Below are 22,287 nucleotides of genomic sequence, written 5' to 3'. Positions count from 1 at the left end.
GAGTGTTTTTTTTTCATAAACCTATAATGAAAAACTGCCACAACGTTTCAGAAAAATCAGAAAAAAATAACTTAAGTTGTTTGCATTTTGTAGTAACTCTTGGCCAGTGTATTTTAGTCAGTGTCTGACTGTTGACGTTTATACAATTTCATTCCTTCATTGGAGTATCAAAAGCAACAGATGATCTATAAGCCTTATGCTGAATTATAGGCACACAAGGGACAACAAGGAATAGATGACATGGAAAGAGACATTTCCGTTCCACGATCGATGCGCCATGAAAGCCTTTAATTAAAAAGGCTTAACCATATCTAAAAATAATGGGGGTTTTGGGTCTCTTCCCTGATCAAAGTTGATCAATTGATGAAAGGTCATTGTATTTCTGAGCTGTGGTAAACAAAATGCTTAAAATGAGAGGGTGAAAAAAAATACAATAAATTTGTCACATATATAAGCATCACATTTCTCAATAAGTTTTTCTTAATATGTAATACTGGACTGACACCAAAGGGCCTGAAGGCAGCGTTATTGAAACACAATAGTTTTAAAGGGATAGTTCACCCAAAACTGAAATTCTCTCATCTCACCCTCAGGCCATTCCAGGTGTGTATGACTTTGTCATAAAAGATGTGACAGAACATTTTTAGAAGAATATTGCAGCCCTGTAGGTCCATACATCCATAGGTGTGAAAGATTACCAAAACTTTGAAACTCTAAAAAGGCAGAATAAAAGTGACTCCAGTGGTATAATCCATGTCTTCAGAAGTGATATGATATGGTGTGGGTGAGAAACAGATAAATATTTATGTACTTTTATTTTACTATAAATCTCCACTTTCACATACTTAAATTTGTTTTTGGCGACTCACATTATTTGAGTATATTGTTACATACTTGGCAGGGAGGATAATTTATAGTAAAAAAGGACTTTAAAATTGATTTGTTTTTCACCCATACCTATCATAGCACTTCTGAAGACATGGATTAATCACTGGAGTTGAGATTGATTTCTGCAGATTTTTTTTTCTGCTGCCTTTATGTCCTTTTTGGAGCTTCAAAGTTCAGGACACCATTAACTTGCAATGAATGTACCAACAGAGCTGAGATATTCTTCTAAAAATCTCGGTTTGTGTTCAGCAGCAGCAAGAAAGTAATATAGGCTGAGGGTGAGTAAATGATGAGTATTTTCATGTTTGGGTAAACAATTAAGTTACAGATGCCATTGCAGAAATTCTCCATTCACAGTCAGCCAACTTAATCCATTAGTGAAAGTGTCCAATAACAGGGAGATTACAGAAATAAAGGAGTAGTATTCAGCAGGTCGTGTGATCCTAACATGGCAGCCCCCATGAGGGGACCCTCTTTATGTAGAATAAAACTACTTTTATAAGGTGACCAAGTGGTCATGATTTTATATCTCATGCTTCAAAGTTACTATTTTCTTTAGGAGAAAAAAAATAACTGAGTACACTTTTAACTATCTACTCATACTAGAACCAAGAACACCCAAATGAGTGAATTCGTCTGCTGAAAAGTTGCTTCATATAGATCTTTTAAAAGTTATTTTTAGTTAACTTATGGTTAGTCTTTAGTTAACCTCTTGGGGTTTTAAAAAGATGTCAGAATCAGTTCAGACCGCACACGTGATTAAAGCAAGACGCAGTGGAACGAATATAACAGAATGCAGAATGTCTCAAGACAAATGTATTCACAGTTTGGTTTAAACACGGCGTCTAAAAACACTGCACGCCTACAAGAGACTGAAAGAAAACAGCGAGATGCGGTGCTACAGTAAAAGACTTTCGTCTACAGCGCATGTTTACATAGACAAATGCACATCCTCTTCCTCGTCACATTCATCTTTTAAAAACTGGTATTTGTACCTTTTTAATCAATGGTGGGGTGTTATTTGTGGTTTCGCACAAATGCAGAATCTTTCTGAGTATCCTTATTATAGTTTGTTATTAATCGCAAGCCTGTGTGGCAGGTGGAATACAAATAACAGGGGTTAAACTCAGACAATTAGCAGACTACGCCACGATGGGATTTACACCCAAAGAATTAGTTAGTTTATTCTAACAAGGCACTCAAGTTCGTTGATTGATTAGCCAGAGACAGTGGTCCAGTACAAAAAGAGAATTTTATTTCTTTTTAAAAGCACACACACACACACACACACACACACACACACACACACACACACACACACACACACACACACACACACACACACACACACACACACACACACACACACACACACACACACACACACACACACACACACACACACACACACACACACACACACACACACACACACGTGTGTTTGGTCTTCACTGCAAACCTATAAGCTAATTTATCACAGTAAACAAATACACAAAATCAACAACAAAACACAATCCTTACACTCCAATCAAAACACACACTCATCAAAAAGGGAAAGGGATAGTGCGGAATCTTACCTAGTGGCTAGGCTAGTGGCTCCAGCAATGAGCATCCGTGGAAAACACCCCAATCACACGTGCCGAGTTCACACACATAAAGGAAATGACCACACTCGGTGAACACACAGCCACTGCACACACACCAAGGGACCCACCACCGCCAGAGGCACTGCTCCCACGGACCGTTCTTCGCACCTGAACAGAGGAGAGACAGATGAAATGTTAACCACACATTTTCATGCACACAAATTACAGTAACCCGGTGGCTAATAAACCACCCGTTCTAAGCCCAAGATTGAACTAGGGCTAACAATATGAATGAGACAAACAAAACACCATAAATCAAAATGAACAGTCAAACATAAACAGAACAAAATAAACCATACACAATAATAAACAGAATGACAAAAATGCCACACTGAGGATCAGCAACTTCCAAGGTCTCCCGTCAATGTGAACAAATCAAACAAACAAAAAGAATCAAAACAGAACAATCACAACAATAGGTCCATCACTTTGGATATCGACAGCAGGAGAAATACAAGAGTTCAAAGAAATAAACACCGCAAACAACTTAGCCAATGCAAGTTGCCCGTTTAACTTGAACTAACCGCGGGACCGGTGATATTGGTCCCGTGGAAAAGAGAAGCCGGATACGACGAAGAAACCTTGGGCTGGCGTTACGTGAAAAACATACAAAAGCAAAGCAGTAGATGTTCGGCGTAGATGTAGCCAACCAGCGGCCGCCGACTAAATAGCACTCCCTGAAATACACAGGATGTGTACTTACAAACATATCCCACCGTAATCATTCACTTATCACTCAGTGTAGCCACATACATTACCTATGATTAGCAGCGTTAAGTCACGAGCCCCAAGCTCTGATTGCCAATAGCAGTGTGCACACTCAGCTGGTGAAAGGGCTGCTACAGCACCGGGGATTCTACAACAAAACATTCCCTATAAGCCCAAATTATAAAGTCAAACAAGTGGAAGGAGGAACGGAGCTAGTCATACCTGCGGCGCTACGATGAAACAGATAACCAAGGCAGACGTCAGGTCGCTAGGCAGGTAAACAAGGCAACAGTCGCTTGCCGGTGACGTCACTTGTCAAACGAAAAGTCCCGGTTTATAAAAGGGCTTGGCTATCGCAGTTGGCTCGCAGTTGACTGCCCAGAGCCACTCACAGCACAGCAAATTAAGTAACACTTGGGGAGGGATGAGCCAGACAGCTGCATTCTGCTACACCTGCTAGATACATTTGTAAAGAGGAACTGATTTTAAACACTCAGTTAACTGATGGAGCACATTAGAGAAGATGCTGGCACTAATAACGAGGGCTGGATGTCATGTTTGCCATAGAAGTTATGGGACATCCCTTTGACAAATCTCGTAATACCAGGTGAGCCCCTGTTGACATACAAAGTAGGGAAGCAAAGCATTATTCAGAGAACATTTATAGTAGATTGACATTTAAGATAACTTTTCTTACTATGATTATAATATACGATTTATATAGAGCTGTTATGTATGAATGTATTTTAAATTAAACCAATTCTAACTTTTTCTGTTATTGCATAGAACATTGTCTGGGTGCTTGTTTGTGTGTGTGTGCAATGATCTCAACATTGCAACTAAATAATTTAACCTCATTTGTTTTCAGGTAGCCATGATGCAATGAGCCATTGTCTTGATATCACTTCTCCACTGTTCATTGTCAGATACCTTTAGAGTAATGGATGAACTACTCAATGAGAGCTTTTTATGCTTAATATTTCACAGTAGAGATACAGAAAAGTGTCTCCCTCATAGTTATCCTGGTTTCAATTTGTTTGTTTTAACCCAACTTTTACAGTGTAAATTGATGTAAAATGCATTTGCACCACATAACAAAGCACCTTATTATGTAAAATACTGAATTGACAGGTGCAAAACATTTTGGAGAATCTTACAACTGGCATTTGATACTTTAAACTTCGAATTGCCCACAAACTGTATGATTCGTCCAATGACCTTTACTTCACTCACGTCATTTACACACACCTGACTGTAGTTGAAAGTATAAACACTATACTTTCAACGACAAGTATAGTGTAAAATAGCTTTTTACATCTAATGTTTAACTCTTTATTTTCTCTATTTTGTGCTTTCTCAACATGTGTTTTTTTTGTATAGGATATGCTACAGACAGATGCATCATGGCTTGAGTCTCATCCCAAAGAAATTGTCATCCTGGCTTGAAGTCATTTTGAAGGGCTAAATCATTAACACCCTAGGAATTTATGTATTCTTTGAAGAAAATCTTTGGCTTTTGTGTCCTCACAATGCACCACAATGAACCATTCTGATTTGTATGTATAATAGTGTACTGCACCATCAATTAGTGCAAATGTACAAAATTATACATGATTGTAACAGGCTTAAAATATGGCTTTCTTTGTATGCGCCTATATCACACATAAGTGTTGACCTTGCGCAGCCTGTGGACATCCGGCTATCAAGTGGTGTCATATGAAGATTAGTCTGCAGTGTGCCATAATGAGTTGTGGCCTTCCATCCATACCTTTGGGCCAATAAACCAAATGCAGAAGTGCAGCTCCAAGATATTGAGTGGCAGAAACTGTTTGGCTGGCCTGGTGGGAGAAGTGTTGGACGAAACTCGTCCAAAATTAGAATATCGTGCAAAAGTTCATTAATTTCAGTAATTCAACTTAAAAGGTGAAACTAATATATTATATAGAATCATTACAAGCAAAGTAAGATATTTCAAGCCTTTATCTGATATAATTTTGATGATTATGGCTTACAGCTTATGAAAACCCCAAATTCAGAATCTCAGAAAATTAGAATATTGTGAAAAGGTTCAGTATTGTAGGCTCAAAGTGTCACACTCTAATCAGCTAAACACCTGCAAAGGGTTCCTGAGCCTTTAAATGGTCTCTCAGTCTGGTTCAGTTGAATTCACAATCATGGGGAAGACTGCTGACCTGACAGTTGTGCAGAAAACCATCATTGACACCCTCCACAAGGAGGGAAAGCCTCAAAAGGTAATTGCAAAAGAAGTTGGATGTTCTCAAAGTGCTGTATCAAAGCACATTAATAGAAAGTTAAGTGGAAGGGAAAAGTGTGGAAGAAAAAGGTGCACAAGCAGCAGGGATGACCGTAGCCTGGAGAGGATTGTCAGGAAAAAGCCATTCAAAAGTGTGGGGGAGCTTCACAAGGAGTGGCCTGAGGCTGGAGTTACTGCATCAAGAGCCACCACACACAGACGGGTCCTGGACATGGGCTTCAAATGTCAAACGTCTTACCTGGGCTACAGAAAAAAAGAACTGGTCTGTTGCTCAGTGGTCCAAAGTCCTCTTTTCTGATGAGAGCAAATTTTGCATCTCATTTGGAAACCAAGGTCCCAGAGTCTGGAGGAAGAATGGAGAGGCACACAATCCAAGATGCTTGAAGTCCAGTGTGAAGTTTCCACAGTCTGTGTTGGTTTGGGGAGCCATGTCATCGGCTGGTGTTGGTCCACTGTGCTTTATTAAGTCCAGAGTCAACGCAGCCGTCTACCGGGACATTTTAGAGCACTTCATGCTTCCTTCAGCAGACAAGCTTTATGGAGATGCTGACTTCATTTTCCAGCAGGACTTGGCACCTGCCCACACTGCCAAAAGTACCAAAACCTGGTTCAATGACCATGGTATTACTGTGCTTGATTGGCCAGCAAACTCGCCTGACCTGAACCCCATAGAGAATCTATGGGGCATTGCCAAGAGAAAGATGAGAGACATGAGACCAAACAATGCAAAAGAGCTGAAGGCCGCTATTGAAGCATCTTGGTCTTCCATAACACCTCAGCAGTGCCACAGGCTGATAGCATCCATGCCACGCCGCATTGAGACAGTAATTAATGCAAAAGGGGTCCAAACCAAGTACTGAGTACATATGCATGATTATACTTTTCAGAGGGCCGACATTTCTGTATTTAAAATCCTTTTATTTTATTGATTTCATGTAATATTCTAATTTTCTGAATTTGGGGTTTTCATAAGCTGTAAGCCATAATCATCCAAATTATATCAAATAAAGGCTTGAAATATCTTACTTTGCTTGTAATGAGTCTATATAATATATTAGTTTCACCTTTTAAGTTGAATTACTAAAATTAATGAACTTTTGCGCGATATTCTAATTTTTCGAGTTTCACCTGTAGATTGCATATACCATTACAAATGACTGAATGGAGTGAAGTGTACAATTTTCTACACATGTATATTCATTTCTGAGCTTTAGGTCAATGATCATAAAGTTACTCTTGTTGTTGGCCTCTGAATGGCACATTTCTATTGTACAGAAGCATTTTTTTGAAGCAGGGCTGAATGGTGCTTCATCACGTCGCACCCCAGGGAGTCTCTACAGACCCTGACCACGGAGAACTGGAACTTTGTGAGAAGATGGCTAGAGGACCAGAAACCAGGACCTGAATCCACAAGTCTAAACATCGTAGCTGGAGACTTTATTGGACCTATCCCTTTTTGCAAGTTTGTCATTGCTCTCAACAAGAATCTCCTTTAATCATGGAGCTGGGAAAGCGAAGCGTGTTAGTTGCAAGTTTTTTTTTTAGGTGTCGACATTGAATCATTTGGGTTTTGAACACTCAGTACAGAGATGTAATTAAACTTTTCCTTAGTTACTCACTCTGGCTAAACCAGTGCATAAGCAGTATATACAGTTGAAGTCAGAAGTTTACATACACTTAGGTTTTTAGTAATTAGGACATCTACTTTGTGCATAACATGAAAAATGTTCCCATAATTGTTTAGAGACAGATAGTTTAACTTTTAATTGACTATAATCACAATTCCACTGTGTCATAATTTACATACTGTAACGATTGAGGACTGAGGCTGACAAAGGTTGAGGATCCAAGTGCAGTTAACTTTATTTAAACGAATGGAAACAAACAGAGATGAACAAACAAAACTACCACGATGGGCAAAAATAAAACAAAACACTGGAACTGGGAACACAGGCATGGGAACGAACATCACCTACATACAACCACGTTCACAAACAATCAACAAAAGACAGGGACTAAATCACACACATGTTGTGTTTCCATGTTTTATGGGGACTTTCCATAGACATAATGGTTTTTATACTGTACAAACTGTATATTCTATCCCCTAAACCTCACAGAAAACTTTCTGCATTTTTACGTTTTCAAAAAACATAATTATAAGCTGTTTTCCTCATGGGGACTGACAAAATGTCCCCACAAGGTCAAAAATTCACACACACACGCACACGCACACGCACACGCACACGCACACGCACACGCACGCGCACGCGCACGCACACACACGCGCACGCACACACACGCACACACACGTGAAAACTAAGGAATAATAAGTGACAAAATTACAAACAAAGGGCAACAGTGAGACAAGACAGGGTAACCGTTACATAGCCCCCCCTCAAGGATCGGATACCAGACGATCAACAAAAACCGGGAAGAACAAATGACCAATGACTGGGGGCACAAAGGGCAGACAGACAGTCCGGGGGGCAACGAGGGGCAGACAGGCAGTCCAGGGAGCAACGAGGGGCAGACAGGCAGTCCACGGGGGGCACGAGGGACATGGTGACAGACCAAGGAGGGCGAGAGGGCAGATAAGCAGTCTCTGGGGGTGTGTGCTGGGAACCAGGTCGGGTGGCCTGGGGAGCTTCCACCAGGTAGGGGCGGGTTGAGGTGGACTGAGAGATGGCCGCAGAGCAGGGGCCGGTTCAGGGCACCTGGGAGGCGGCCACTGGACAGGGACTGGGTCAGGGGGCCTGGGAAGAAGCCACAGTACTGGGACCGGGTCAGGGGCCCTGGGAGAAGGCCACACTAAGGGGACAGGTTTGAGTGGCCCGGGAGCTGGCCACAAGGCAAGGGCCAGTTCAGGGAACCTGGGAGGTGGCCACGGGACAGGGACAGGTCTAGGAGGCCTGGGAGGCAGCCTCAGGACAGGGACAGGTCCCGGAGGCGGAGCTGAGAGGGGCTCTGGAGACGGAGCTGAGGGGGGCTCTGGAGGCTCAGGAGGCGGAGCTGGGGGGGGGCTCTGGAGGCTCAGGAGGCGGAGCTGAGGAAGGCCTAGGAGGTGGAGCCGAGGATGGCTCAGGAGGTGGAGCCGAGGGCGGTGGCGCCGTAGGCAGTTCTAGAGGCGGAGGCCTGGAAGGCTCCGGGGGCGGAGCCGAGGAAGGCTCAGGAGGCGGAGCCGAGGAAGGCTCAGGAGGCGGCTCGGGGAGAAGAGCCGCAGGAGGCTCGGGGAGAAGAGCCGCAGGAGGCTCGGGGAGAAGAGCCGCAGGAGGCTCTGGAGGCGGAGCCGTGGATGGTTCGAGAGACTTGAGGGGTGGAGCTCACCGGAAGGCAGAGCTCTGGAAAGCCCGGAAGGCGGAGCTCTGGAAAGCTCGGGAAACTCGGAAGGCGGAGCTCTGGAAAGCTCGGGAAACTCGGAAGGCGGAGCTCTGGAAAGCTCGGAAGGCGGAGCTCTGGAAAGCTCGGAAGGCGGAGCTCTGGAAAGCTCGGAAGGCGGAGCTCTGGAAAGCTCGGGAAACTTCGAAGGCGGAGCTCTGGAAAGCTCGGGAAACTCGGAAGGCGGAGCTCTGGAAAGCTCGGGAAACTCGGAAGGCGGAGCTCTGGAAAGCTCGGGAAACTCGGAAGGCGGAGCTCTGGAAAGCTCGGGAAACTCGGAAGGCGGAGCTCTGGAAAGCTCGGGAAACTCGGAAGGCGGAGCTCTGGAAAGCTGGGGAGGAGGAGCCCTGGAAGACTCGAGACTTGAGAGGCGCTGGCTCTGGGACGCTCGAGGCCACTGGCGCTGGCTCAGGGACGGTCGAGGCTACAGGCGCTGGCTCAGGGACGGTCGAGGCTACAGGCGCTGGCTCAGGGACGGTCGAGGCTACAGGCGCTGGCTCAGGGACGGTCGAGGCTACAGGCGCTGGCTCAGGGACGGTCGAGGCTACAGGCGCTGGCTCAGGGACGGTCGAGGCTACAGGCGCTGGCTCAGGGACGGTCGAGGCTACAGGCGCTGGCTCAGGGACGGTCGAGGCTACAGGCGCTGGCTCAGGTTCGCTCACCGTGGCTGACGAGGACTCAGGCTCGCTCACAGTGACATGCGTGGGCTCTAGCTCGCTCACCGTGACATGCGTGGGCTCCAGCTCGCAGACCGGGGCAGGCGTGAATGGGGAGCCGCACAACAGCAAGGTTAACTCCAGGAAGTCGCGGAGAGTCCAGCCGCGTGATGCCGGTGGCAGCCGCTCCTTCAGCCAGCCACTCAGGTTTTCCCTGAAGAAGACCACCAGGGAGGAGTCTGAGAAGTCCGCAACAGCCGCCAGTTTAAGGAAGTCGCGGACGTGGGCCTCAATAGGACGGTCCTCTTGCCTCAGGCAGAGCAGGTGGTATCTGGCGCGTAATACTGCTGGATCCATGGTGTGGTCTTTCGTTCTGTAACGATTGAGGACTGAGGCTTACAAAGGTTGAGGATCCAAGTGCAGTTAACTTTATTTAAACGAATGGAAACAAACAGAGATGAACAAACAAAACTACCACGATGGGCAAAAATGAAAACAAAACACGAAAACACTGGAACTGGGAACACAGGCAACAAAACACGAAAACACTGGAACTGGGAACACAGGCATGGGAACGACCATCACCTACATACAACCACGCTCACAAACAATCAACAAAAGACAGGGACTAAACCAAAAACCAGGATATATATACATGAACATAGAACTAAGGGGCCAATGAACAAACAGAACACCAAACAAGATAACGAGGGAAGCAAATGGCAAACTTAACGAGGGCAGGTGAAAACAATGAACAGTGAACACGAGGGCTGACAGGAAGACTATGGAGGTACAAGGGTGACAAAAGTGAAAACTAAGGAATAACAAAAGTGACAAAATTACAAACAAAGGGCAACAGTGAGACAAGACAGGGTAACCGTTACACATACACAAAGTTAACTGTGCCTTTAAGCTCAAGGACACAATGGTGGTTGTGAATGGAAAGACTCCTTCGTTCCTTCCATCTTTAGTATGGAAGTACGGAAATATATACACCATGGGACCACACTCAGGAAAGAGACGTATCCTGTGTCCCAGAGATGAACATAGTTTGGTTTGAAAAGTGTAAATATATTTCAAAACAACAGCAAAGGACCTTGTGAAGATGCTGGAGGAAACGGTAGACAAATATCTATATCCACAGCAAAATGAGTCCTATATCAACATTACCTGAAAGGCTGCTCAGCAAGGAAGAAGCCACTGCTCCAAAACCACCATAAAAAGCCAGAATACAGTTTGCAAGTGCACATAGGGACAAATATCTTACTTTCTGGAGAAATGTCCTCTGGTCTGATGAAACAAAAATGTAACTGTTTGGCCATAATGACCATCATTATGTTTGGAGGATAAAGGGTGAGGCTTGCAAGCTGAAGAACACCATCCCAACCGAGAAGCATGGGGTGGGAGCATCATGTTGTGGAGGTGCTTTGCTGCAGGAGGGACTGGTGTACTTCACAAAATAGATGGCATCATGAGGAAGGAAATGATGTGGATATATTGAAGCAAAATCTCAAGACATCCGTCCATGTTGTTTCAGTGCTGATATCAAGATAAACTCATGATCGCAGGGCTCATATCTGTAGATTAACAGATTGAAGTATTAAAATGAGACTTGCATTTTCTGAACATATTTTGTTTAATACTTAAAAGGAATAGTTAATAGTTAACACACATAAATGAAAATTATCATAATTTACTCACCCTCATGCCATCACAGATGTGTGACTTACTTTCTTCTGCTGAACACAAACTAATATTTTAGAAGAATATCTCAGCTCAGTAGGTCCATACAATGTAAGTGAATGGCAGCATAAAGTTAATCCATAAAACCAAAATATAACTCCCTTTTCAATAACAATCTTGACAGCTGTCTCCTTGGGGATAGTGATTTTAAGCTTGAGTACACTTCCTAGCTCCATCTATCGTTCTGTGCAGGCATCAAGCACTAGGAAATGTAATCGAGCTTGAAATCTTGATTGTGTTGAGAGACTGCAATGACAAGATGCACAGTGAAAAAGGAGTTACATTTTGGTCTGTTCTCACCCAAAACCGATTGGATAACTTCAGAAGACATGGATTTAAATACTAGAGACTTACTAATTACTTCTATGCTGCCATTATGTGCTTTTTGGAGCTTAAACGTTTTGGTCACCTTTCACTTGCATTGTATGGACCTACAGAGATGAGATATTCTTCTAAAATCTTTGTATGTGTTCAGCAGAAGAAAGTCAAATGGTGAGAGTAAATGGGTGAGTAAATGATCAGAGAATTTTCATTTTTGTGTTAACCATCCCTTTAAGGTTAGGGGTTCAGAACAAGTATGAGCATCAATAATAGGGATGCTTAAACTAAATCTGAACAATTGTTTTTTTTGTTGTTACAACTTGTTTTAAGATTAAATTGGTCAAAAAAAGCAGGTAGAGTAAAGCTGACACCCTTCCATGAGGTCGGTCTTATTATGCACCTCTATTATAGAGTTCAAGAGTTTTTCTGGGATCTGAATATTCTTTAGAGCATTAAGTATATTGACTTTTTGATTCACAGTCTCTGGATGACTGATGTATCTCAAATGAATGACAAGGTCCTGAGAAAAGGGAGGATGTTAAAATGTTCTAAAATGAACCTAAACATTTTTCAACTTTATGCTCTCTTGATACATAATGAATGAGCTACATCCTCCAGTGTGGCAGTGAAAGAGTCAATAAGCTGGTGAGGAACTAAAAACCAATGGTGTCTACCTACAGTACAGTCATGTGACTTGGCAACTGTCCTGCTATGTAACATCCAAGGTGGCAAAGAGCTGGTCTTTAGGCTGGAGCCCAGCATCCCCAGTCTGTGCTTTAATCGTTTTACCTTTAGAAAAAACTCTCTTAATTTGTTTTTGATCATTGATAAAACATTGGTATTATATATTTTTTCAAAACCTCACCACAGTTGGTGTAGCCAATAACAGAGATGATGGTAAAACTTTCTGTTTGGAGGTGTTGTTCTGATCTTCTCTTTGCAATTGTCAAAGCAGAGGACAACATTGTCAATTTGTGTCTATAACATGCAATTAATTAAATAAAAGTGTGCATTATACACCTGTTAAGAGTCTGGACGTTTCCCTTGCCGAAGAATATTTTCCTCTTCTCTGGCATCTTGGTGGAGAGGATGATCTGCCAACAACACTCAACTCCAGTTCTGCGAGGTATTCACCAGACTCGGAGAAATACCTTTTTCACTCTATTGTAATACCTAACAGTATGTCAGTTTCGCTATGCTGTTTTAACAATAGATATACCTCTATAATATGTTGTGCATCATTGCCTCATTCGGCTGGTTCGGATACGTCAACCGCGGCGCCCACTTTTAATTTGAACGCATTTTAGTGGGCGGAAGAAATACTCTCGATTTTTTGGCGTTTCATTTCATATGTCTGTTATCGCTGTATCTACACACAATGTCGATGTCTGGTATCTTTAAAGCAGTGTCAAGTGGGTATCATTTTCTAATTTATCTGAATCCGTTCAAATGTGGTTAGTCTTTACTACTTCATATGTTTCTAGTCAGTGATTTCTAGCACGTGACACTTTTTATTTAACTTTGCAAATCTGACAGGGTGAACTGCTCAATGCAATGGCACTAAACAGACTATAATTTAATGTCTATGACCGCAAATGTGTTGTTGGCTGTCTTCGACTTAATCACGTGAAATTGGAATGAAACTAGAAACAAAAACTTGTGTTAAACATTGTTGATTATGTTTTGATACATTTTGATTTCGTTTCGAAAGCTCCTAAGAGACGTTAAGATAGTTTTGCTTTCGATTTTCCAGACACATTCAACGATACACGGTGATAAGTCTTAAACTGCTTAGCAAATACTTCCCAAAATAGTATGACAGTAAAACGCGGAAAGCTAATAATATTCCACAAGCTTGTTTTCATTATTTTCATTAGCTATGAGCATTGGCCAGCAAAATCCATCGCAATGTGAGTTACCCGGGAACAGTTCCTCTTGTAGCTGTTAAGTGACAGTGAAGAAAATGCGATTTTCTTTTCTTTCATTTTTTCTTCTTTTGTAATAGCTTGTTGCGTGAACTGCATGTCCAATATAAACCTTCTTTTTGTAATAGCATTGTTTGTTGTTGTTGAAGGACATAGATATAAGAAACCAGCATCATTCAATAGAGGAGACAGTGGGTAATTTTCACAACCTTTAATTTCCCCTACTGGTTGAATAGGGAATTGCATGTCCAAAATGAAACTTTTTGTAATGGCTTTTTTTTGGAAGGAGATAGAGGCACTAAACCTGTGTCATTCAATAAAGAACAGTGCCCAACTTTCACGTCCTTTCATTTTACCCCAAGTGGTTGAATAGGGAACTGCATGTCCAAAATTAACCTTTTTGTAATGGCTTTTTTTTGTTGAAGATAGAGGCATGAAACCTGTGTCATTCAATATAGGAGAACAGTGGGCAACTTTCACAACCTTTCATTTTACCCCTAGTGGTTGAATAGGGAACTGCACGTCCAAAATTAACCTTTTCTGTGTAGTTTATGACATGCAGTTCCCTATTCAACCCACTAGAGGCTGTGAAAGCTGTCCACTGAATGACACAAATTTCTCTATGTCCTTCAACAACAAAAAAAATATTACAAAAAGAAAGTTTATTTTGGACAAGCAGTTCCCTATTCATAAACTAGTTGTTAAGTTGTCCACTGTCCTCCTCTATTGAATGAAGCTGGTTTCGTGCCTCTATCTCCAACAAAAAAGCATTAAAAATGTTTTGGACATGCAGTTCCTTATTCAACCAGTAGGGGAAAATGAAAGGTTGTGAAAGTTACCCACTGCCCTCCTCTATTGAATGACACAGGTTTCGTGTCTCTATGTACTTCAACAAAAAAGCTATTACAAAAGAGTTTTTACTGGGAATGCAGTTGTCACACCAAGCTATTACAAAGAAAAAGAAAATTGCACATGCTCCACTGTCCTATACTTATTGCTACGACAAGAAGAACTGTTCCCAGGTAACTCACATTGTGATGGTTTTGCTCGCCAATGCTCATATTATCAAGTGAAAATAATTCAAACAAGCTTGTGGAAAATTATTAGCTTTCCACAATATACAGTAATACTATTTTGGAAAGTATTTGAGAGTTACCATTTAAAAGTTATCACTGTTTCTTGCTGAATGTGTCTGGAATACCAAAACTAAACTCGCTAGCACCTCTGACCTTGTATACAAAAGTACAATGAGTCCCAAAGCAAATTCTAGTTGGAAGAGTTGTTATTCATTGATCCTGCTGCATGTAATAACCATCATATTTTTCTACACTTTAGAGTTCCGTCTGGCTTTGGTGCAATTGCAAGTGTCAAAGATAAAGTCTGAAAACCTGGGAAGAGCACAAAAACTTGTGAAAGAGGCTACAGGCCAGGGTGCAAAAGTTGTGGTCTTACCTGTGAGTTCAACATTTTCTAGTCTTGGTTAAAAAGTACACTTTTGTTTATATTGCATGATGTATGTGTTTGGATAGTACTTTAATGGACATATTGTAATTATTGATAATAATTAATGACAATCTCTTCCATGTTCACCCAATGCAGAATATTCAAATCCTATTAGGGCTGGGCGATATGGCCAAAATTGTCATCACGATAATCTTTTTCATATTGTTCGATATCGATATTTATCACGATATACATTTACACATTGCACTTTCTTTTTTTATTTGAAAGTTGACGGAAGAAAAGAAGAAATAATAAATTCTAAACAGTCAAAATAGTCTCTACATAACTGCACAGGGGGTCCAGAGACGGCCAAAGCACTGGGGTCTGCAGGATCTTTTACCAATTTTACCGTCTTTTACCGTTTATCAATAGAAAATGAATGTTAAAAGATCATCTGTTTGTTCTGAAGCATTGTGACAGCAGTCCAGTATTTGTTGGAATATTTTTACATTAAAATTAAATATTTTTTATATTTCTTTAGCTTCAGATACCCAAGAATGGGGCATAGAAGCCCTTGTGACTGTGGAATGATGCTGAATGTGGGTTCAGGGTGTCCCGAGAGAAAATTTAGAAAAAGTAAAAAAAATTTTTTAAAAACATTTGTAAATTTTCATTAAAGTGAGAGACTAGTCTACCAACTAGTAATTTTAGTCTTTCCTTATCCATTCCAGACATCTAATTCATTTTCACAAAATTAGAACAGAAATCGATTTGTTTATTATTAAAGGCTCGTAACATGCTGATTAATAAAGATACATTAAGAAGGGAAAAACATTATGGTCTAAAAGGTGCTTTGAAACCACGTTAACTCATGCGGCGCTTCATGTCTACACATATGTAGGGAAAAGAGGCAATGCGTGCGGAGCGGGACAGGGCAGAAATGATGCATGTTTGTTGCTAGAGAACAATATTCAAGATTACAGCGCAGAAAGATCAGAGCTGTTGTCCACATCACTGTTGTTCTGTCACGCTCTTCACTAGAGACGATGAGAGGGCGCAACCGTTGTCATGAAGTCTTGCGGTGCGGATGGAATCAATCCAGTGTCCGACGTAACCTAATCGTTAGCAAGGCAGCTAGCATTAGCAAGTTCATCCAGTCTGACCCTACGTTACCACTAGCACGTTGTGAGCGAAGCTGAAAATGTTTTCAATTAATGCCTATGAATTAATTGAAAACGCCATGAAAGCGTCATGCTCGCAAGGTGGATCGTAGGATTGGCAGCGGTGCGGAGCAAGCTTCTCCTAGCGCTGTGAGCCTTTGAGTGGATTTCGTCCGCCCCAGTGAAAACGCAGCCCGAGAAAGTCGAACTGCTTGTGTTTTAAAGACACGCAGTAAATATCGAAAATTCCTCAAAGGCTTATCGTGGATTTTCTTTATCGTGATATATATCGATATCGTTTTATCGCCCAGCCCTAAATGCTATACATTCAGAAATGCATTAAAGTAATATTCGGGTTTAATACAAGTTTAGCTCAGTTGACTGCATTTGTTGCATAATGTTGATTACCACAAAAATAATTTAGAATCTTCCCTTTACTTAAAAAGCAAAAAGCCCAAATCTGGGCTTTCAGTGAAGCACTTACAATGGAAGTGAATGGGACCAATTTTGGAGAGTTAAAATTTTATGTAAGCACTTTTTCAGTTGAACCCTTTGTGCTATTTGAGCTGTAAATGTGTTTATATCATAATTCTTACAGTAATTTTAGGGGTTTCTGCATTATGTTGTTACGGCAACAGCATACTGTTGGATATTATTTTACACAGAAAAGTTAGTAAGTAAGTTTATCACACTAAAATTGTATTAACATGCATTTTTCCCATCTACTGGCTATATACTTTTGAAACAGTGTGCCTTTTAATGTTTACGGACTGGTCCTAGTCACTTCCATTGTAAGTGCCTTACTGTAATCCAGATGGTTGTTTGATTTTAAAGAAAAAGGTGGGACAGGTTAAAATACATTTTTGTGGATATCAACATTATGCCACAAAGGCTGTAAATTAGGCTTAACATGTATTGAACCTAGAATGGACCACGTTTGTTTGTAGGAGTGTTTTAACTCCCCTATGGAAGCAGATTCTTTGCAGAGTATGCCGAAAAGATCCCAGGAGAATCCACACAGATGTTGTCAGAGGCAGCCAAGGAGTGTGGGATCTATTTAGTGGGTGGTGAGCTCTTCAGCCATAAAGCATCACATTTGCTGTGATTAAAGCACCAGCACACGAGCCACTAATTTCTACGTGCCTAACATGATTGTTTGTGCATATCTCAGGTTCTATTCCAGAGGAGGATGGAGGAAAGTTCTATAATACCTGCTCAGTTTTTGGACCTGATGGAAAGCTGCTTGTTAAACACAGGAAGGTTTGTGTTATTACAGAAGATCACAAAAAATCACAAAATAAATGGTTGATGGTCAGTTATTTATACATATACTCTATATATGGCACAGTGGCATGTTTCCTCCACAGTTCAAAGATCTATAAAGACATGCAATTCAGGTAAATTGCCCGTAAGTGTAAGTGTGAATGTGTAGGTCTCAGTGTGTGTGTGTGTGTAGGTCCCTGTGAAGGACTGGCTGGATCCTGTCTTCGGCCCAGAGACAGCTGGGATAGGCTCCAGCACTACTCTGTGACCCTGCTTAGGAAAAAGCAGCTTAGAAAATGAATACTGTATATATTATATATGCAATTATTATTTGTATTTTTCTTGTACTACCCCAATTCCAAAAACATGTATTAAAACAAAATGGAGTGATTTGTAAATTGTATTCACACTGTGCTACAGTATATTGAAAGGCAGGCCAGTCTATTACCAACACTCTTCACTAACTATGCACTATGCACTTGTTATTCGGGCAGTATATGGTTTGGCATTGTCCTTCTGGAAAACCACTTCTGAATGCGAGTGATCTCAGAACTGTCTTAAAACATTTTTGGGGGGGAAAATACAGCCATCATGTTCAAATAATCAAATTTGTATCTGTAATTAGCTACAATAGCAAGTTCTGTGGTTGTCGATGAACTAATACATTTTCACATTCATTAGAATTAAAATTTCGTGTCCTGGTGTTTATTATTAATATAACAGATTCATTTATTCATGGATTTTGATTCCAGTGGCGGCTGCATAGGATTGTTTCCAATTTCCAGTAACTCCAGAGCATTGTAAAGTCCAAAAGTCAGCATGTTTTGAAAAAGGATAGATGTAATAATTTCCAAAATTCACAACATGTTTTTATCTAACGAAATATTCCGCCTCAATCCATGTTTGTTGGCGTTTAGACTTTCAAAACCCTTTTCACTGTGGTGGAAAAAAACTTGCTGTACACAAAGCGAGGCACGCACCTTCCGGGGCAGTCTAGCAGCTAATATATAATATATATAGGCCTATGTATGTGTATAGTCTAGCACTATTATATATTACAAAAAAAGATCGTATTATGTAGGACTATCTGTGTTCAGCTTGCGCTCCATTTAATCCATATTATTCTATTTTATTCAATACATTTTTAGGGTGATGACGCCATAAAATATGACGACAGACATTAGAAGCTTCATTCTAAAACCTCAATAGAAGTTTCGAATGTAAATATGACATGACATTTTGGTACAGTCTAGTATGAACGGTCAGAATGACCACTATGGCCATTGTAGTAGTTATAGAATTCCGGTAGTTCTCGTGTTAAATGCAAGTACAAATCTATTGCTTGATTAGTATCCTTTGGAAGATCAAAGCGTGTCTCAGCCATGACAGTATTACAAATGTCATAGACAGTAATGTCTTTGTATTGAAGGCCAAGTTTAAAATATATCTCTATAAATTCATGCGCATCCATGCTCTCAGTATCTTTGAGTAAATGAATGATGGCAATGACGCAATCGGAAAAGAGCTATACACACACCGGAAACTGTAATGCGTGCGCACGCAAAAGTATCTCGTATGCACGCGATAGTTTCTCGTGTGCACGTGAAAGTATCTCGTGCGCACGCCATAGTTTCTCGTGCGCACGCCATAGTATCTCGTGCGCAAGCGATAGTTTCTCACGCGAAAGTATCTTGTGCGCACGCGAAAGTCTCTTAAATTTGTTTTTTTGCACAGGTCACTTCGGGGGCTCCGTACCCTCATGATATCCTGGGTGTGACTTTCTTTCTTCACCAGAACACAAAAATATCTTAGCTCAGTAGGTCCTTAAATGCAAGTAAATGGAGATTTCGCTTTTGTAGCTCCAAAAATCACAGAGAGTCAGCATAAACTTCATCCATACGACACCAGCTGTTAAATTAAAGTCATCTAAAGTGACACGATCGCTTTTGGTGTGAAAAAGATAAATATTTAAGTACTTTTTTAAAACTCTAAATCATGCTTCCAGTCTGCAGTGGTACGCATATGTGATGTAATCGCATTGGCATTTACAACGCGAGAACTGATGCATGTGCATCACAGCCGGAAGAGCAATGCTATTTACAAGTGAGGAGGAGGAACATTGTACTGTTGCTTGGTTGGTTTTGGTTTAGATCTGTATTTATCTGTTTCTTTACTCACAATGGTGTGTTTGTTTTCTTATCCTGGGTGTTTCAACCAAGTGGAGAACGTGAGAAGCTTACTGGAAGCATTTGATTATAGTTAAAATATACTTACCTATTTATCTTTTCTTTTTTTGCACTAAAAGTTATCATATCGCTTTAGAAGACATTAGTTTAACAGCTGGTGTCGTATGGATTACGTTTATGCTGACTGTCTCTGATTTTTGGAGCTTCAAAAGAGAAATCTCCATCCACTTACATTTTAAGGACCTACTGGGCTGAGATATTTTCTCTTTTTCTTCAAACGTGTTATGGTGAAGAAAGAAAGTCATACACCTTGATATCATGAGGGCAAGTAAATGATGAGAGAATTTTCATTTTTGTCATTAGAGTAAATTGCGGCATTTAAAAAATAAAAATGTAATTCATAAGGTAAAAGATCAAATAATGTGTTGTTGTAGTGCTTTCAATATAGGACAGGCTGAATAGAATTTATGAATCACTTTCTTTTGTTTTATTAGCATTTTCCATACTATCCCAAATTTGTTGGAATTGTGGTTGTATTAAAGGTTTTTGCATTCTTTCATTAGCATAATAATCACACAGTCAGAACAGTTAGGAAGAGCATACTGCCAGAAAACAAATGCAAACTCATTTTAATTGTCCTGCAGATTCATCTTTTTGACATTGATGTTCCTGGGAAAATACGCTTTCAGGAATCAGAAATACTTAGTCCGGGAAACAGTTTGTCCATGTTTGAAACCCGTAAGTAGTCATTATAGAAGTCTTTACCGTGTTGCTTAACTTTATATTTGTGCTTAAGAATTAAGTTGTCATACCAGGTATGTCTGTGTTTTGTGCAGCATTTTGTAAAGTAGGTGTGGGAATTTGTTATGACATTCGGTTTGCAGAGCTTGCACAGATCTATGCTAAGAAAGGTGAGAGGACTTTGCATTGCATAAATAATTCTAGAGTTTTTCTAAAATGTAATTTAGGAATGCTTGGTATTCTTCCTAATATTTCTTCTTCCTTTCTGTATAGGTTGCCAACTTTTGGTATATCCTGGAGCCTTCAATATGACTACAGGGCCAGCACACTGGGAGCTGTTGCAGAGGGGAGGTCAGTATCCTCTATTGTTACTGAGCTTTGCTGTACTACATGCCCTTGTAAGATTTTTTGTCCCTTGACAGGGCAGTAGATAATCAGGTCTACGTGGCCACTGCTTCGCCAACAAGAGATGAAACTGCCAGCTATGTGGCATGGGGTCACAGCTCTGTGGTTAACCCTTGGTAAGTGTTTCTGTTGTATTAGTGACAGGTTAGCATGCAATTGCATGGATTACCATGGTAATTGTATCCTCTTTTCATGCAGGGGTGAGGTAATTACCAAAGCCGGGTCAGAGGAGGCTGTTGTGCATGCAGATATAGGTGAGTTTTGAAACCGTTACAGAATGAGTTACAGAGTTTGAACTGTATAAATGTAAATTGAGTGAGCTGTTACAGCAATGATCAGAATGTATATGGTCTTTATTGAGCAAAAGTCAATTTCTTTTAAAGTACACCCACACTTATTTTATGTACACATACACAAATCATGCACAGAAGGTACCTACATCATCTATGTCTATGTCTAATATGTCTATTCAACATATTGAAATAATTCTGAAATCTTGTGTAACTTCACTCATTTTGATCCTCGTCTGCTTGTAGACCTTCAGTATTTGGCTGATGTGCGTCAGCAGATCCCAATCACTTTGCAGCGGCGGAATGATCTATATTGTGTCAACACCGTTCAGGATGGTTGAACACACACATACAGAAGTAGGACTGAGTCTACGGTGGGCGCAAAGTCTTGATTTAATACAGAACTCAGTCAGTACTTTGTAAGGTGTCTTGATGAGTGTAATGTGTGCTACCACACAACAAAGATGTCTTAATTATTGAGGACAAGAAGTGCCTTATGATTTGCACTAATTATCCAACAACGAAAATCATATTTGCATTAGATCAACAAAGACTCATTTCTTCTCCACTAAGCTGTGAATTACTGTTACATTACTGGGTCAAATTACTGTTTTGTTTTTAATTAAAATTGAATGCTTAAATATTTCCACCTGCCTAATTTGTTAAATAAATAATGTATATTCTGTTACAACAAAGCACTGAAGAAACTTTAAGCATGCATCACTGAATTACATAATTGTAGCAAATTGAGTGATTTTTTTCTTTTTTTATCTTTTTTAATCATATTTTTAATAATTAGCAATATTCCTATAAGGAAAATATATATATACAAAGCAAGACCGTTATTGGTCCCTCCACTGATACTTTGCAGTTCTTTGCAAGAACCAATTCAACCAATTATATTTAATAAAAAAAATGTAATTCTGAAGCCTATATTCAATTTTAGCCCTTTTTAAAGATTTTTGTCATACTGCTTACATCGTAAATATTATGCATCAAACTTAGTACTAAATCCTTAAAGCTAACCATTTTCTAAGCTCAAAGTCTTTGTGTACTCTTTTTTTTTTTTTGTGCACAACCTAAAATTGTAGTTTATAGACAAACTGTGGTGACCAGTTTTCTCGCTACAGCTAGCAGCCCACTAAACCAAATTTTCTCTTTTTTTTTTTTGTCATAAGACCTTCCCAAAAACTTAGTTAATATGTGCTGTATTTGTAAGGGTCATACACACACACACACACACACACACACACACACAC

General features: G+C 40.5%; 1 protein-coding gene, 1 long non-coding RNA gene and 1 pseudogene across 2 annotated transcripts; 2 read left to right on the top strand and 1 right to left on the bottom strand.

Annotated features, from left to right (window-relative positions):
• Positions 1-142: 142 nt before the first annotated feature.
• LOC127653612 (uncharacterized) lies at positions 143-3,538 on the bottom strand. The gene is made up of 3 exons (XR_007971837.1): positions 3,465-3,538; positions 3,293-3,390; positions 143-2,642 (listed from the first exon to the last, which is right to left on the bottom strand). It is a non-coding gene; the product is annotated as an uncharacterized LOC127653612 (long non-coding RNA).
• Positions 3,539-3,746: 208 nt separating this feature from the next.
• On the top strand, positions 3,747-4,715 carry LOC127653761 (PI-PLC X domain-containing protein 1-like; annotated as a pseudogene).
• A 5,761-nt stretch (positions 4,716-10,476) lies between these two features.
• On the top strand, positions 10,477-21,968 carry LOC127653760 (omega-amidase NIT2-like). Its single transcript, XM_052140537.1, has 10 exons — positions 10,477-10,605; positions 11,770-11,786; positions 17,116-17,210; positions 17,315-17,403; positions 20,237-20,330; positions 20,429-20,503; positions 20,607-20,688; positions 20,756-20,854; positions 20,937-20,992; positions 21,275-21,968. The coding sequence occupies exons 1-10, from the start codon at positions 10,477-10,479 to the stop codon at positions 21,367-21,369; spliced, it is 831 nt and encodes a 276-aa protein (XP_051996497.1). The 3' UTR covers positions 21,370-21,968.
• The last annotated feature ends 319 nt before the right edge of the window (positions 21,969-22,287 follow it).

This window comes from Xyrauchen texanus, chromosome 13 (genome assembly GCF_025860055.1).
Source record: "Xyrauchen texanus isolate HMW12.3.18 chromosome 13, RBS_HiC_50CHRs, whole genome shotgun sequence".
NCBI lineage: Eukaryota > Metazoa > Chordata > Actinopteri > Cypriniformes > Catostomidae > Xyrauchen > Xyrauchen texanus.
The sequence above is the reverse complement of the archived record's forward strand: the minus strand, read 5'-3'. Positions and strand labels throughout refer to the sequence as shown.